Genomic DNA, 15234 nt, shown 5'->3' with positions numbered 1-15234 from the left:
TCCTCAATACTAGGGTCCTGCAAGGCTGCGTACTTAGCCCCCTGCCATACTCCCTATACACACACACGACTGTGGGGTAAATTTGGCTCCAACTCCATCTACAAGTTTGCTGATGACACGACCGTTGTGAACAGATCTCGAACAACGATGACTCAAGAGGACAGGTGGGAGATAGAGAATCTAGTGGAGTGGTGTAATGACAACAATCTCTCCTTCAATGTCAGCAAAACTGAAGAGGTAATCATTGGCTTCAGGAAGCAAAGTATCGTACACACCACTGTATGCATCAATGGTGCCGAGGTGGAGATGGTGGAAAGCTTCAAATTCCAAGGTGTGCACATCACCAACAATCTGTCCTGATCCACCCATGTCGATGCTACCACCAAGAAAGCATAACAGCACCTATACTTCCTCAGGAAACTAAGGAAATTTGGCATGTCCACATTGGCTCTTACCAACTTTTACAGATGCACCATAGAAAGCATCCTATCTAGCTGCATCACAGCCTGATATGGCAACTGCTCGGCCCAAGACCATATGAAACTACAGGGAGTTGTGAACACAGCGCATTCCATCATGCAAACCCGCCTCTCGTCCATTGACTTTGTATACACCTCCTGCTGCTTTGGGAAAGCAGGCAGCATAATCAAAGGTTCGATTTAAGGAAATTTATTTACACAAATATATTTGCGGAGAGAGTGTGTTCCGGCTGCATAGCCAGGGCACCGCCCTCTGAGATTCGATTTCAACCACCACCTCCCACCCAGGTTACTCACTCTTCCAATGGGCAGGAGATACAAAAGCCTGAGAACACGCACTAACAGATTCAAAAACAGCTTCTTCCTTCTGCTACCAGACACCTGAACGACCCTCTTGTGGACTGAACTGATCTCTCCACATATCTCCTCTACTGAATAGTACTGCACTCCTGAATACTTCATCCAAAGCCTGAGTCTATGTATTTACAATGTGTATTTGTGTATGCCCTATGTTTTTTTTCTTTTTTCATATATGGAGTGATCTGTCTGGACTGTACACAGAACAATACTTTTCACTGTACTTCAGTAACGTGACAATAAAAACAAATCCAAATAATTTGTACGGTAAATGAAGTTACTGTGAAAAGCCCCAAGTCGCCACATTCCGGCGCCTGTTCGGGGAGGCTGTTACAGGAATCGAACCGTGCTGCTGGTTTGCCTTGGTCTGCTTTCAAAACCAGCAATTTAGCCCAGTGAGCTAAACAGCCCCTGTTGTGTTTATGTTTGTGTGACTGGGACTTGAACCACTATGAAAAGAAAATTAATGATTTGCCAACTTGGAAGCATGCTGGGAAATGCTTGACTATAGTTCAACACTGCTTTTGATCGAAAATAAGTAGGTCAGGTAACATAAACAAAATACTGCTCAATATTTTGGTGTCGGCCTTATTATGAAAAAACATTGTCCTCCGAAATACAACAAAACGTGTACTCGAGTTGTTTTTAGCCAAGGGCAAGAACAAAAGTACTACGTATTTCAACTTACGTACTTTCCAAGGTCTATTTAATATAAACATGGCTGTTTACTTCAAGCTGTCATTTCAGACTATAAAAATATGCTTTCTTAAATCGAATCTCAGAGGGCGGTGCCCTGGCTATGCAGCCGGAACACACACTCTCCGCAAATATATTTGTGTAAATAAATTTCCTTAAATCGAACCTCGGGGAATTTGTCTTTATTATAATTTCCACGACAACCACCTTCTTATTCAGAGGCAATAACCGACCAACTGACCCAAGGCAAAGGAGATGGTAATGACTCAGAATCATTCTTTTTACCATTTAATCTCTCTTGCCCTCAGCCTAACGGAGACATTCCCTTTTGATCTGTCAGCACCTTCCTGTTGTTCTTGCTTAAAATCTGTCACATCTCTAGCTTTCTCAAATTCTGATGAACGGGCAATGCTTGAAACCCGGTTTCTATCTCCAGAGATGTCGTTAGACCTGCTGAATATTTCCAGCATTTTCTGTCTTTATTGCAGATTCACAGCGTCTGCAGAATTCTGCTTTTAAATTTATATTTCCATTGTTTGTTTTGTCCCAGTCAGTGTTAATCAGCTATGCCAACCTCCGGGCCAATTGTTATTTGTGTTCAAATTATACAAGATGGATGGATGCAAGTACCCGATAAGCACAGTGCAGAATATGCTAGAGCTTCTTCAGAATGCCAGGCTGGAAGGAAGTTTAAAGTTCTTTTAGCTTTTATTCATTATTTTCCTTCAGTTTTTTTTAACAGGACGTAACATCATCTCATCCTCACCAATGCAAATATTCAAAGATAAGATATACACCGAGCAGTGTATTTACTCTTTGAAGAACATCCTAAAGCTAGACATGGGCAAAAAGGGACAGATCAGTCAGGTTTGATGCTTCGCTATTCCCAACTGTGAAACCAACCCAACAATACAACAGCAAAATACTGCAGGTGCTGGATATTTGAAGAAAAACAGAAAATAGGGATAACACTCAGCAGGTCTAACAGGATCTGTGACGAGAGAAACAGAGTTAACGCTTCAGGCCTGTGACTTTCATCAATCTGAAACGTTAGCTCGGCAGATGCTGCCAGACCTGCTGTGCATTTTCAGCATTTTCTGTCTTTATGTCAACACTCCATCAAGCCTAGAGCACAGCAACAATGAAAGAGCAGCAACTGTGGGACATGCAAATTTTGTAAAGCAACGGATTAAAAATAATAAGAAAATGTGCTAACTATCCATTCTTGATACGTTTATCATTACCTGTGATAATGTGTTAAAATCAGCAAAACCACTTCCAAATGAATCATTTCCAAACATCGAGACAAAGGGGTCAGCAACTGGAACACAGAAAGATAATGTAACCATAAAAGTTTCATTACAAAGGACACCATTTTATTTTTCTTGGTCAGCTTCATTGAAAAACATCAGTCATGGCAGCAACAGGGAAATGCAATACATAGAAACGAATCAGGTCTAGAAGTCTCTGGAGAGTCTTCTCCAGATAGTTTATGATTGCAGCGTGAGATTGGCTAAAAGAAATTAGTAAAGACTGATGTTCGCTATTAAACATTAACTTTGTTGAAAAAGATAGAATTAAAGCTTTCAAACCTTTTTTAAAAAACTTGATTCTCAGGAAAATTTACACATTTTTAAGACATTCAAGTGTACATTCACATTGAACATTTATTACGTCTTTACACATTAAAGTGTGCATTCACATCTATTTTATGAATGTATACATTGCATATTTTTAAAGGCCGTTGTACTATTTATCCCTCAACCACAAAGAGATCATCTTATCGTTATAATATTGCTGTTCGTGGGACCCTGCTGAGTGTAAGTTGACTGTTTCCTGTAACAGTGACTAAACTCCAAAGTACTTAAATGGCTGTAAAGTGAGATGTGTGAGGCTGTGAAAAGAGACAAATAACACCAAGTTCTTTCTCTTACATTCAAATTTAATAAAGCCATTGTGCACTTAATTATACACTTAAATGAGTAGCATATGGAATAGAACATACAGTGCAGAAGGAAGCCATTAGAGTCTGCACCGACCCACTTAAGCCCTCACTTCCACCCTATCCCTGTAACCCAATAACCCCTCCTAATCTTTTTGGTCACTCGTGGCAATTTATCACGGCCAATCCACCTAACCTGCACGTCTTTGGACTGTGGGAGGAAACCGGAGCACTCGGAGGAAACCCATGCAGACAAGGGGGAGAACGTGCAGACTCCGCACAGTGACCCAGCGGGGAATAGAACCTGGGACCCTGGCACTGTGAAGCCACAGTGCTATCCACTTGTGTTACCCTGCTGCCAGCAATAAGAACATAAGAACTAGGAGCAGGAGTAGGCCATCTGGCCCCTCGAGCCTGCTCCACCATTCAATGAGATCATGACTGATCTTTTGTGGACTCAGCTCCACTTTCCGGCCCGAACACCATAACCCTTAATCATTCTTCAAAATTAATTCTTCAAAAAACTATCTATCTTCATCTTAAAAACATTTAATGAAGGAACCTCAACTACTTCACTGGACAAGGAATTCCATAGATTCATAACCCTTTGGGTGAAGAATTTCCTCCTAAGGTCAGTCCTAAATCGAATTCCCCTTATTTTGAAGCTATGCCCCCTAGTTCAGCTTTCACCCGCCAGTGGAAACAACCTGCCCGCATCTATCCTATCTATTCCCTTCATAATTTTAAATGTTTCTATAAGATCCCCCCGCATCCTTCTAAATTCCAACGAGTACAGTCCCAGTCTACTCAACCTCTCCTCGTAATGTAACCCCCTCAACTCTGGGATTAGCCTAGTTAATCTCCTCTGCACACCCTCCAGCGCCAGTACGTCCTTTCTCAGGTAAGGAGACCAAAACTGAACACAATACTCCAGGTGTGGCCTCACTAACACCTTATTTGTTACTCTTTATTTTCCAATTAAGGGGCAATTTAGCGTGGCCAATCCACCTACCCTGCACATCTTTTTTGGGTTGTGGGGGTGAAACCCACGCAAACACGGGGAGAATGTGCAAACTCCACACAGACAGTGACCCAGGACCGGGATTCGAACCTGGGTCCTCAGCGCCGTAGGCAGCAATGCTAACCACTGTGCCACCGTGCTGCCCTACTAACACCTTATAATACCGATTGTATTGTACCTCATTGATAAATTTTGATAACACCTTGTTTCCATGAGGTATGCATTCATACATTCATGTGACATAGGATGCCTGTGCTTGAACTGGAAGCAATGCAGTTCAGGGGGTTGAGCCAGCTCGCTTGATTATTATCTCTGGAGTTAGCTGGACCTCGGAATTGAGATGGGGGTGGATGAAAAGGAAGAGGAAGAGGGAGTCCTCACAGCATTTTTGAGAGCATGTTAGTTGAAGTTCCAGCCTGTGGGTGGTGTGGTGAATTCAAGATAGAGTCTGCAGGCCTTGGAGGTTCAACCAAAACTTAAAGCTTTATTTAGAAGCTACTAACACAACAGGGTGCGATGTTAGACTGCCCGTTTGCCTGCGCAAACGGTCGGTGATGTCCTCTCTGATGACATTATGCAACCGTTCTCTTAAAGTGCCCCTGTTCAGTTACAAGGGTGTTTGTGAGAAAACATAAAAAACACTGTAAATACACGGCAGGTGGATAGTTTGTTTTGTACAAGTGCCATTGACACTGTTTAGCCACAAATCCCAACTTCAGTAGAAAACACCTTGAGCACAATATAGGAAATATACTTCACTTTTTAAAGATCTGACACCAGGGTGTGAGACTTTGCACTCTTTCTCTGAAAATAAGTCTAGAGCATTCAGAAATGCCATACAGGAAAAGATCCAGTGGCCACCTAGCCTTCCTGTACAATTATAATGCCATTTTCAGCATGATATAAACTTTCCCTACCCAACTAGAGCTGCATGATTTCTTGGGAGGGGTGAAAAAAATTTTCTTTTTTTAAATTATGGGGTGTAAAAATCTGGAAAATTTATTTATGAACCCATTTGACAATCAAAATATTTCAGGACATCAAAGTCCTGATTTGCGACAAAGGATACTTATCTACCTATGGCTCCTGGCAGTAACAAGTCCCGTTTTCACTTGAAGTAATTCAGTGAATCAGCATTTACTGCTTAAGCTGGTAACTTATTCTACCAGACCACCATTCTCTCAGAAAAGAAGAACTGCCTAATATCTAACCTAGTCCTATTCGTGCATAAATTCTAAGTATGGCCCCTTTTTTTCTCCTGAGCCTATCCAGTTAAAGTAATTGGTCCACACTCACACAATCTGGGTTTTTAAAAAAATTTACAGTACCCAATTCATTTTTTTTTTCAATTAAGGGACAATTTAGCGTGGCCAATCTACCTAGCTTGCACATCTTTTGGGTTGTGGGGGCGCAACCCACGCAAACACGGGGAGAATGTGCAAACTCCACACGGACAGTGACGCAGAGCCGGGATCGAACCTGGGACCTCAGCGCCGTGAGGCCTCAGTGCTAACCCACTGCGCCACCGTGCTGCCCACAATCTGGTTTCTTAATGATTTTACAAATTTACTCAAGTCCAAGATGTTACAAAGTATGGAAAATCAGTTATTTGAGCCCACCTAGGTAAATGAGAAATAATCTCATGTGGTTCCACTGCATCCTTTCCAAAGCCTGGCTCTGGAATGTTTCAAGCTGCTTGTTACTGTTTGAAGTTACTTTCTTCTGATGGGTTGCAGCAGTTATAGTCTGATTGGCAAACTCACCACAATGACGGCTATCCTACCCACAAAATGATGCAATTGTTTTCAAGGTACTGAAATACTATTGTCTTTGCATCATACATTTCAGCAGACTACCAGTAGGCATTCACCAAGGAAGCAAAACACACAAATGATTTAGAAAACACTTGCAAAAACAACAGAGGAGAACCAGGAGGGAGAAAAAAGAGGGGGACACAAGCGAGGTAGGTAACACGGGGGAAGACAACAGCAACAATGGATACAGCAAGATGAAAGGAGGCCAAAAGAATGAGAAGAAGGAACGGTCCAAAGTTGAAACTCATGTAAATAAATGACAGAAACTGACCGAATTGTAAATAGTATTAGGGGCACTACCCAAGTAACGCCCCCCACCTCCCCCTTGTAAAAAAGCTTTTTCACTCTGAGTGTATTTATACTATGTATAACAAAGCCCGATAAAAGGTTTTTGCAAAAGAATACTTGATTATCTTTCTTTTTGACAATTTTGCCATTGAATGTGTGTAAGAGTTAAAGTACTATGTGAATACAAGTACTGAAATCAGCTGCCCAATCAGTCTAATATTAGTTTATTTTAGTTTACTTGTCAAAAATGCAACTTTCCACATCTGGATTGCAAATTGCCACATGCAGCTAAGTGCTCAGCATATTGGACAATGCCTCCTTAGGAAATCAGAGAATGAGAGAGATTGTCAGGACAGTGTGTGTTTTGGGGAATGACAGAAAGAGATCTGAAAGCAGAAGACTCAAAATGGGAGTATAGAATTGGAGAGATATTGAAGGGACAGGGAGAGCGAGTGTAAGATCAACAGCATCCTCATGGTGACATCTTGAAGATGATGCTAATATCAGAGCAGCATAGGCTCCCTGTAAACAACAGTCTAGTAATCTATTCGTTTTTGTATGTGCATGAGTGTATTTATAACCATGCAAATAGCAAGATTTGCATGTTTGCTATTGAATTAAAGTCCTCACCTGTTTCAACAGTGGATGAGACTGTACCACCACCAGGTGCAAATGGATCATTGGCTTTCAATGCTTCTGTCTAAAATCAAACACATACAAGTACGATCATTCTGAATAATTTTGTTTTAGTCACACATGATTGAATTCAGCCACCTCATGGAGAATCACAGAATTGTTACAGCGCAGTAGAAGGCCTTTTGGACACTTGCGTCTACGTTGGTTCACAAAGTGAGCAATTCACCTGGTGCCATTCTCCCACCTTCACTCCATAAGCCTGCATATTCTTCCTTTAAAAAAAAATTCAATTCCCTCTTGAATGTCTTGGTTGAACCTGCTCCTAGTAAATCCAGGTCTAAAGCACTCAATGAGTGGAAACATTTCTATTCACGTTGCCAATGCTTTTTTTGCAAATTATTTTAAATCTGTGCCTTCTGGTTCTCGATCCTTCCACCAACAGGACCAGTTTCTCCTTATTTACTCCGTCCAGATCCCTAATGATTTTGAATACCCCCATTAAATCTCCTCTCAGCCTTCTTTTCTCCAAGGGAAACAGTCCCAACTTCTCCAATCTATAAACGTAACTAAAATTCCTCATCCTCGGAACCATTCTTGTAAATTGTTTCTTCGCACTCAGTCAGAATTCTCTTTTTGGGAGACTAAGTGTTCCCGGCAGGACTGAATTGGGTGCATTTCACAATTCTGTTGGAAGGACTATTCAGTGAGTGAGTCAGGACATGCAAATAGGCCAGCACTATGCCGGCGCGAATTGAAAGCAATTCCCGGCCCAGCGGACGTTTTAAGCACTGGGGCCGGAGTTAGGGCTAAAGAGCCTGACAGCTGGAGCTGTTCTTAAGTGCTTCACTTACCACAAAGATGGCTCAGAGAAGACCTCCCCCCGAGTTTGGGAGTCCAAGGGGAACCAATGTTTGACGCCAATGAGAAGAGGAGGGACACCCTTTTCCCCAGAGTGGGCTTCAGACTCGAGCCCGCCCTCCTGAACAGCGCTTGGGACGTGGTGGCAGACTCACCAGGAGGAAACAACTGGTGATCCGGGGGGTGGGAGTCACTGGTGAGGTCTCTGCCCTCAGAGAGGCAGAGAACCAAGGATGGTTCCAATGGCCACAGTGCGTGTCTTTTGGTTGGGGTGAGCTCTGCCAATCCCCTGCTTCCTCTTCAGTGGGGCAGCGCTTCTGAGGAGTGTCAATACCTGGTGATTGAGCCTGGTCATGCCCATCGCCTTGATGATGCTTCTGAGGTTTCACACCTTCACGGTGTATGGAGGGGCGGCCTGGGTGGGCTCTCAGATGACCAGAGGCTCTTTGAGCATTCACAAGACACAGTGAGCAGTCAGCAGTGTGAGCAGCTAGGAGCCTGTAAATAGCACCAAAGGGGTCAGTTTAAATCACAAACTGCAACAATGGCAGTTTGAGCCAGGCCATCCCAATCCAGAGGGGGACACCCCGAGTCCATGGACCTGGCACCAAGGTGCCCCTGACACTGCCGCGGCCCCCAAGCCCGACAATGTTTAGGGCTTTCTAAGAGTTTTTTGTAGCCTCCTGCCTCATCTCAGGTAAATACTTGCACCAATTTGCACCCATGAGACTTCTGCCTAATAACACCCTTATTATTAGGTTTGGAGCATGAAGTGGCCAAACCACAAATGACATTTAAATCCGTACAAATAACGGTTTTGCATGGACCCACTGGGGCGCAAACATCGATAATGCCGGCAGACGGACCGGAGCATGGTGCCATTTCACGGGATTCTTCGCCCAGTCGTGATTCCCACTGCCAGAGTCGCAAAGCGGAGAATTCAGCCTTTCATATATTTCCTAAAAAGTGTGAAGTTATTCTATTAATTAGGAACTATTAGTTAGGAACTTATGTACAAAGGCTGCAGGGTTAATACTTTGATCTTTCTTAGTTCTGCAATACATCACTAGCTGTCTACAGAATCATTGGATACTTGGTAAACATATACCTCTATTGTGTACTTAATGTTGTTCCATACTTACTGATTCTACATTATTGTTGGGAATTGTAGCACTGAAAGGATCGGATGAGGTGGGTGCAAATGGGTCGCTTGAAGATTGTTGAAAGAAGTTACCAGAAGCATCTGCAAAAGGATCTGTGCCTTTAAAAGGATCTCCTCCAAATGGATCTGGAATGATATTGTACAAATGATTGACAGAAAAATATCTTAAAATCACAAGGCTGATGATGACTTTATAAACCTCAGTTTAGTTGTTTCACAGACAAGCAATATTCACAGGAATAAGGACAAAATTACTTTGAATATAAGCGGCAAGTAATCGGTGTCTGCTTCATAGCATAACTGAGAAAGCCTATCAAACACAGGGGGCATTAGTGCCTGATAGATTACTTCCAAAAGAGTAAAGGCAGATTTTAAAATGTTAACTTTATACACTTCAAAACAAGTTTACATCCTGGGTGTAAATGTGATGTTGTATTTGATTTATTATTGCCACATGTATTAGTATACAGTGAAAAGTATTGTTTCTTGCATCCGTACAAACAATGCATACCGTACATAAGGAAGAGACCGCAGAATATAATGTTACAGTTATAGCAAGGTGTAGAGAAAAGATCAACTTCATACGAGGTAGGTGTACATTGAGTGCTTGGAGAAATGTCTTTTGTGCACGGTTGCCTATTGTGTACTGTGGCTTGCTATAGTCAAGTGACTGGAAACATGTGGGGCGGGATTCTCCTTTCCGGGAACTAAGTTCCCATGCCAGTGGGAAAACCGACGGGAACCACTCTGGCATCAACAGCCCCCAAAAGTGCGGAATTCTCCGCACTTCCGAGGGCTAGGTGGATGCCGGAGGGGTTGGCGCCGCGTCAGCCGGCGCCGAAGGGACTGCGCGAGTTCACCCATGCGCCAAAGGCCCAGCATGATCTCGCGCACGCGTGGAACCACCAGCGTGTTTTGGCGCATGTGCGGGGGGTTCTCTTCTCCCGGCATGCCATGGCGGAGCCCTACAGGGGCCGGCGCGGAAGGACGGAGTGCCCCCATGGCACAGGCCTGCCTGCAGATTGGTGGCCCTGATCGTGGGCCAGGCCACCGTGCCCCCCCCCCTCCCCCCAGGACCACCCAGCCAACATACCTGCTAGGTCTCGCCGTGTGGGACCATGCCTAACCCATGCCGGGACTGGCCAAAAACGGACGCTCGGCCCATCGGGGACCGGAGAATTGGCCGGGGGGGGGGGGGGGGGGGGGGGGGGGCGGGAGCGCTGTCAACGGCCCCCGACCGGCATGCCGTGAACTCCGCTCCCGTCCAAAAAACGTTGCCAGAGAATACGGCATTCTCTGACCGGGGGGGGGGGGGTCAGATAATCCCGCTGGTTCTTGGAGTTTTTTTTGCAAGTTAAGGATGGAGACAGAAGCTATTTTCCCCACCACATGGAACATTGAGGGTGGTTAGGGATTTTATCCTCGGTTTGTCTTCATTGTAGTTGAGTATCAAAAGGAATACTGCAACTAACCTTGTGCTAAGAGGTGAGAAAAGTAGTTAGCACTGGTTTCTGTTCCTGATTATGATCCAACGACACCCCACAACTTTGTTTGAAAAAATCTGCCTGTGGACATCAGCTGAGCTAATCCCCTCGCTGAGGGGGTCATAGATTTAAGGTGATAGGTGGAAGGATTAGAGGGGACATGAGGAAATACACTTTCACCCAGAGGGAGGTGGACCTCTGCAGTTCATTGCCTAATTTAGTGGTTGAGGCTGAAATGTTCAGCTTTTAAAAGGTACCTGGATCTGCATCCGAATTGCTATAGCCTGCAAGGCTACGGACCAGGTGCTGGAAAGAGGGATTAAAATGAGCTGCTAGTTTCTTTTTTCTCTTTGTTGGCTGGTGCAGAAATAATGGGCTGAATCGTCTCTGACTGCACAGTAGCTTTTCTATGGTTTTAGATATACGTGATGTAGCATGGCTCCTTCTGTCCCCTTGCCTCATACTGCGTTTGAAATGAGCCATAGCCTCTGTGTCACATACATAAAGATAGTCACTATAATAAGATTTAAGGCACTGTGATAAGGTTAAGTTTATTGGCACTCATGGGACTAAATGCAAAGATAAGTTAATATCTTCATGACTGATTACAGTAAAGTTCTGTACTCTGGTCTGAAAACATGATATATACAGTTTTATTGCCCTGCACATTCAGAAAAGCAGATAAATGATGATTTTTTCCAAGAGAGAGAACAGAAAATTCATCAATATTTCCATTTATTCAAATTAGTTAAAACTAGAGATCTCCCATATGTACACCAGGTAGCGCTATATGCTGGAGTGGGTAATATGCCATTCTGTCCCAATTCCCCACAAGTTCATGCTCTCAGCCAGTTTTGCATGTTGCTGAGCAGAATTCAGATGCTTTAGGGAGGAAAGGAACAAAAATGTTTGAATCATCCCCCGTGACAGATGGCTTTCAGGATTTAATCTGAAATGGAGGGATTTAAAAATATATCAGTGAAAATGGATATTTTAAAAATCAACAAAAACCTGAAAGTGCAAAGTTGAATCCTCAGACCGTTGTGTTCTGATTAAGCAGTAGTAGTTAAGATAGAAGTAGTTATCACTTCAATTGGCTGAGTTTTTAACCAGAATTCTAGCGGGAATATCTGTGAAGATTAAGTTGATGATTCACAGGCTCTTCACAGTGGAAAATCCAACAACATCTCAATTTTAAAATTCTCATCTCTTTTTCAAATGGCCTCACCCCTCTTCAGCTCTGTACCTCCTCCACCACAACAAGAGTTTGAGACCTCTGTATTCCTCCAATTCTGTCATCTCGAGCATTCCATATTAATTGAGCATTCCATTTAATCCACTAATAGCGACAATGGCTTAATTCTGAGCTCTGATATTCCTCTCCAACTCTTTCAGATGCTTGAACTTTCTCTGCTCCTTTAAGATGCTCATTCTCTTTGGCTAAAACTTTAGGCCTTCTATCCTAATATCTTCTTCTGTGGCTAGATGTAAATTTTTAAAAATCTAATACTCATGTTAAGTACCTTGGGAAGCCTTGCTATGTTAAAGGTGCTATATGAATTAACATTTTTATTGTGACGGGGAAGCAAAAAGAAAAGGAGCAATTTACAATTAGAATGTGTACTGTTGGCATATGATCCGGTTTCAGGCTAAGAAAATTTAAATGTTACTTTATATATCTGAATTTCTGCCAACTGAAGGCTGGACAAAAGACCCAATTGTCATTAAGTAGTAACATTACTCCTCACTCGATATACTTGGATGCTCCAAGCCTGCCTCCAAAGTTGAACGTTCTGCTTCATGGTAATTTTTTTCAAGTACTGCCATTCCCATATGTCTGCTTCCAACCATTGCTAAAGGAATGAGGGGTAAAATCAGCTTTGTACGAATGCAGACAGAGCTGGCTGAAACTGCTTCTGATTGAAGTGCACCATCAGTGCTTTTCTTACCTGCAATATCAACTTTTCCAAATGGATCATCTTTAAAGGGATCACCTTCAAAAATAGTTGAATAAAAGCATATTAAAAGAAAAACTAACATTCTCATATATCAGTAAGGGATTAACAGAAATTATGCTGAGCTAAAGCCAGTCTTGTTATGCAACACATTTCCCCAGCCAAAAATTACTGTTAAAATAATACTCTAGTTATGTACAATGATCTCATCTCGAGTATCAACTCTATTCACTTTAAGATTAGATGGGTGGAGTTCAGTGAACCGGACTCTGACATATTATTGGCTGAGGTAAAGGTGTAATATGCCAGTGCAGGGATAGGTGGGCGAGGGGGTGAGAAGTACAGTGGAAAGGGGGAATGCTTGGGGAGAAGGGGGAAAACGATGGAGGATTTGAAAAAGGAGGGAAGTGAGAAAGTTGGAGATGGAGATTACCGGGAGAATGGAGAGGCATCAAAAAAGTGGGAAATGAAATGAAAATCACTTATTATCACAAGTAGGCTTCAAATGAAGTTACTGTGAAAAGTCCCAAGTCGCCACATTCCAGCGCCTGTTCGGGGAGGCTGGTACGGGAAAGGAGTGGAAGGATGGAGATAGGAAAGGAAGTCATGCGTTTTGTCCAGGGGAGACAGATTTATTATACATCCAAAGTTGTGTACTTTTCTTGGGTTTCTCACTGATATTGGCATATCTACCATGGCAAATGGAACCAAGATGATTGGTCTAGAAAATGCTAGGGTTATGGGAGCTTTCCTAGGTCTGCGCACTCAAGTACCGATGGTGTAAGTGTTAGCAGTGTTGAAAGACCTGACGATCATAGAATCATAGAATTTACAGTGCAAAAGCAGAGTTAATCAGTATAGTATACAATGTTCTCTGATCGCATGTCATTAATTGGATGATTGACAAGTATCACACTTTGCATCTTGAGAACATACCCTCGGGCTTTACTTCTGGTTGGCGATCTAAACTGTGGATAAATTGTGAAATCATGTCATCCACATAAAAACGTGCACCATGAACATCGTTGAAAGGGGTGCTTCATCCAAAAAGTATTCTACTTATCACAACATGTAAGAAATGTGTTTCATAAAGAATATTTTAAACCCTTTGTTAAGCTATTCAATCTTAATTGTTTTTAATTTCCAAGCTCTCAATACTATGCTGTGTCACAGAAATAGTGCTCATCAGGACAGGTCACAGGAGAAAGACCAAAATATTGCACTTCACTGCTACACATTGAGACTGCTGGATTCAAGGAATCAATTGACTTGAATGAATGATTGATGGCTGACCCTCTTCATTTAGGAAACACCCAACTATAGTTTAAAATATAACTTAAGCTGATTTTGATGTTATATTTCAGAATATCTAAAGAGAAACTGGGAAACGTCTTGAAGATTTCCAGCACACAGCAGGCAACATTCTGTGTAAGATATAAGTTTTTTTTCAACTTATTTATGCTATAAATTTTACAAGTCAATTTTATAAGGATGAAAATAATGCTTGAAGCACATAGATACATTTTTTTCTGGTATTTGTTTAATTAGATGGTGGTAGCTTTTCCCATCGTAAAATTGAAGAAATAGTCATGATGGATTACACAGAAGATTTTATCATTGTATCAAAAAGATATGATAATCATTTAAAGTGTAATGACTGTGATTTGGACGAGACTTTAAATTATATGGAAATTTTCCTTGGATTTTAGCACAAACATTTTATAATGAATGCAAAATAATCTGTACGTGGTAATATGAAGGCTGCAGTTCTACTTTCAGGGCAGGTATCAACTTAACAGCAGCAACATATGTCGAGTCCCAATCTCCTGAATGTATTGAAGCCAAGAAGTGCAAGATGCATTCATTAAGCATCCCAATTAACTAAGTGTAACAAAATAATTTACCAAACATAGTATTGAGTCTTCTCAGGTTAAAATAAAGTGAATAGTCTATAACATTATAAAAATAACAACTGGAGAACCAGTAACCTCTCTCCTGGCAGGGTACAAGAGAGTATATATTGCATCATGCACTTCAGACTCTAGAGCTACATGTCTTAGACTAACAATAGAAGGTACAAACTTGGGAGTTATAAGTGCCTTACATGATTTGGGATGTCCCAAAGCACTTTACAGCCAACGAGCTATTGTAGTACAACTGTAACCCAAGTCAATTTTTAAAAACAGGGCTATTATCTATCTTAAACCTCAATTCATTTTGGAATGTATGCATTTTAAAATCAGTCTGAGAAATATTACTTCCCACATTTTTCCTTTAAATCTAATTTGGCCTTCGCTTACGAAAGCGGGAAAGTTATTTCGGTAAATCTATTCTAAAATTAGTGATTATCTATTCACGTGAGACTTTTTTTTTTGAAGAGGACTTTAAGTTTCAAAACTCAAAATAAAAAGAAAATAGAAAGTTGAACTTACTTCCAGTGAAAGGATCTGTCTGAAAGAAATCCAGATTTGGGTCTGGAACAGTCTGAGAATATTCAGTGGCTTTCATATCAAAAGGGTCCTCCTCCTGCAAAAATTAAAAG

At 42.0% G+C, this 15234-nt stretch overlaps 1 protein-coding gene across 2 annotated transcripts in view; it reads right to left on the bottom strand.

The window, feature by feature from the left end:
- Window positions 1-15234, bottom strand: part of eps15 (epidermal growth factor receptor pathway substrate 15) — a 234586-nt gene that overhangs the window by 26307 nt on the left and 193045 nt on the right. For both annotated transcript variants that reach the window (XM_038794268.1, XM_038794267.1), the window contains exons 18-22: window positions 15125-15218; window positions 12687-12731; window positions 9234-9379; window positions 7228-7297; window positions 2777-2853 (exon numbers count right to left, since the gene is read on the bottom strand). In XM_038794268.1, the coding sequence (XP_038650196.1) occupies window positions 2777-2853; window positions 7228-7297; window positions 9234-9379; window positions 12687-12731; window positions 15125-15218 (432 nt within the window). The remainder of the gene's footprint in view (window positions 1-2776; window positions 2854-7227; window positions 7298-9233; window positions 9380-12686; window positions 12732-15124; window positions 15219-15234) is intronic.

Source organism: Scyliorhinus canicula, chromosome 4 (genome assembly GCF_902713615.1).
Source record: "Scyliorhinus canicula chromosome 4, sScyCan1.1, whole genome shotgun sequence".
In the NCBI taxonomy this organism is placed as follows: domain Eukaryota; kingdom Metazoa; phylum Chordata; class Chondrichthyes; order Carcharhiniformes; family Scyliorhinidae; genus Scyliorhinus; species Scyliorhinus canicula.
The sequence above is the reverse complement of the archived record's forward strand: the minus strand, read 5'-3'. Positions and strand labels throughout refer to the sequence as shown.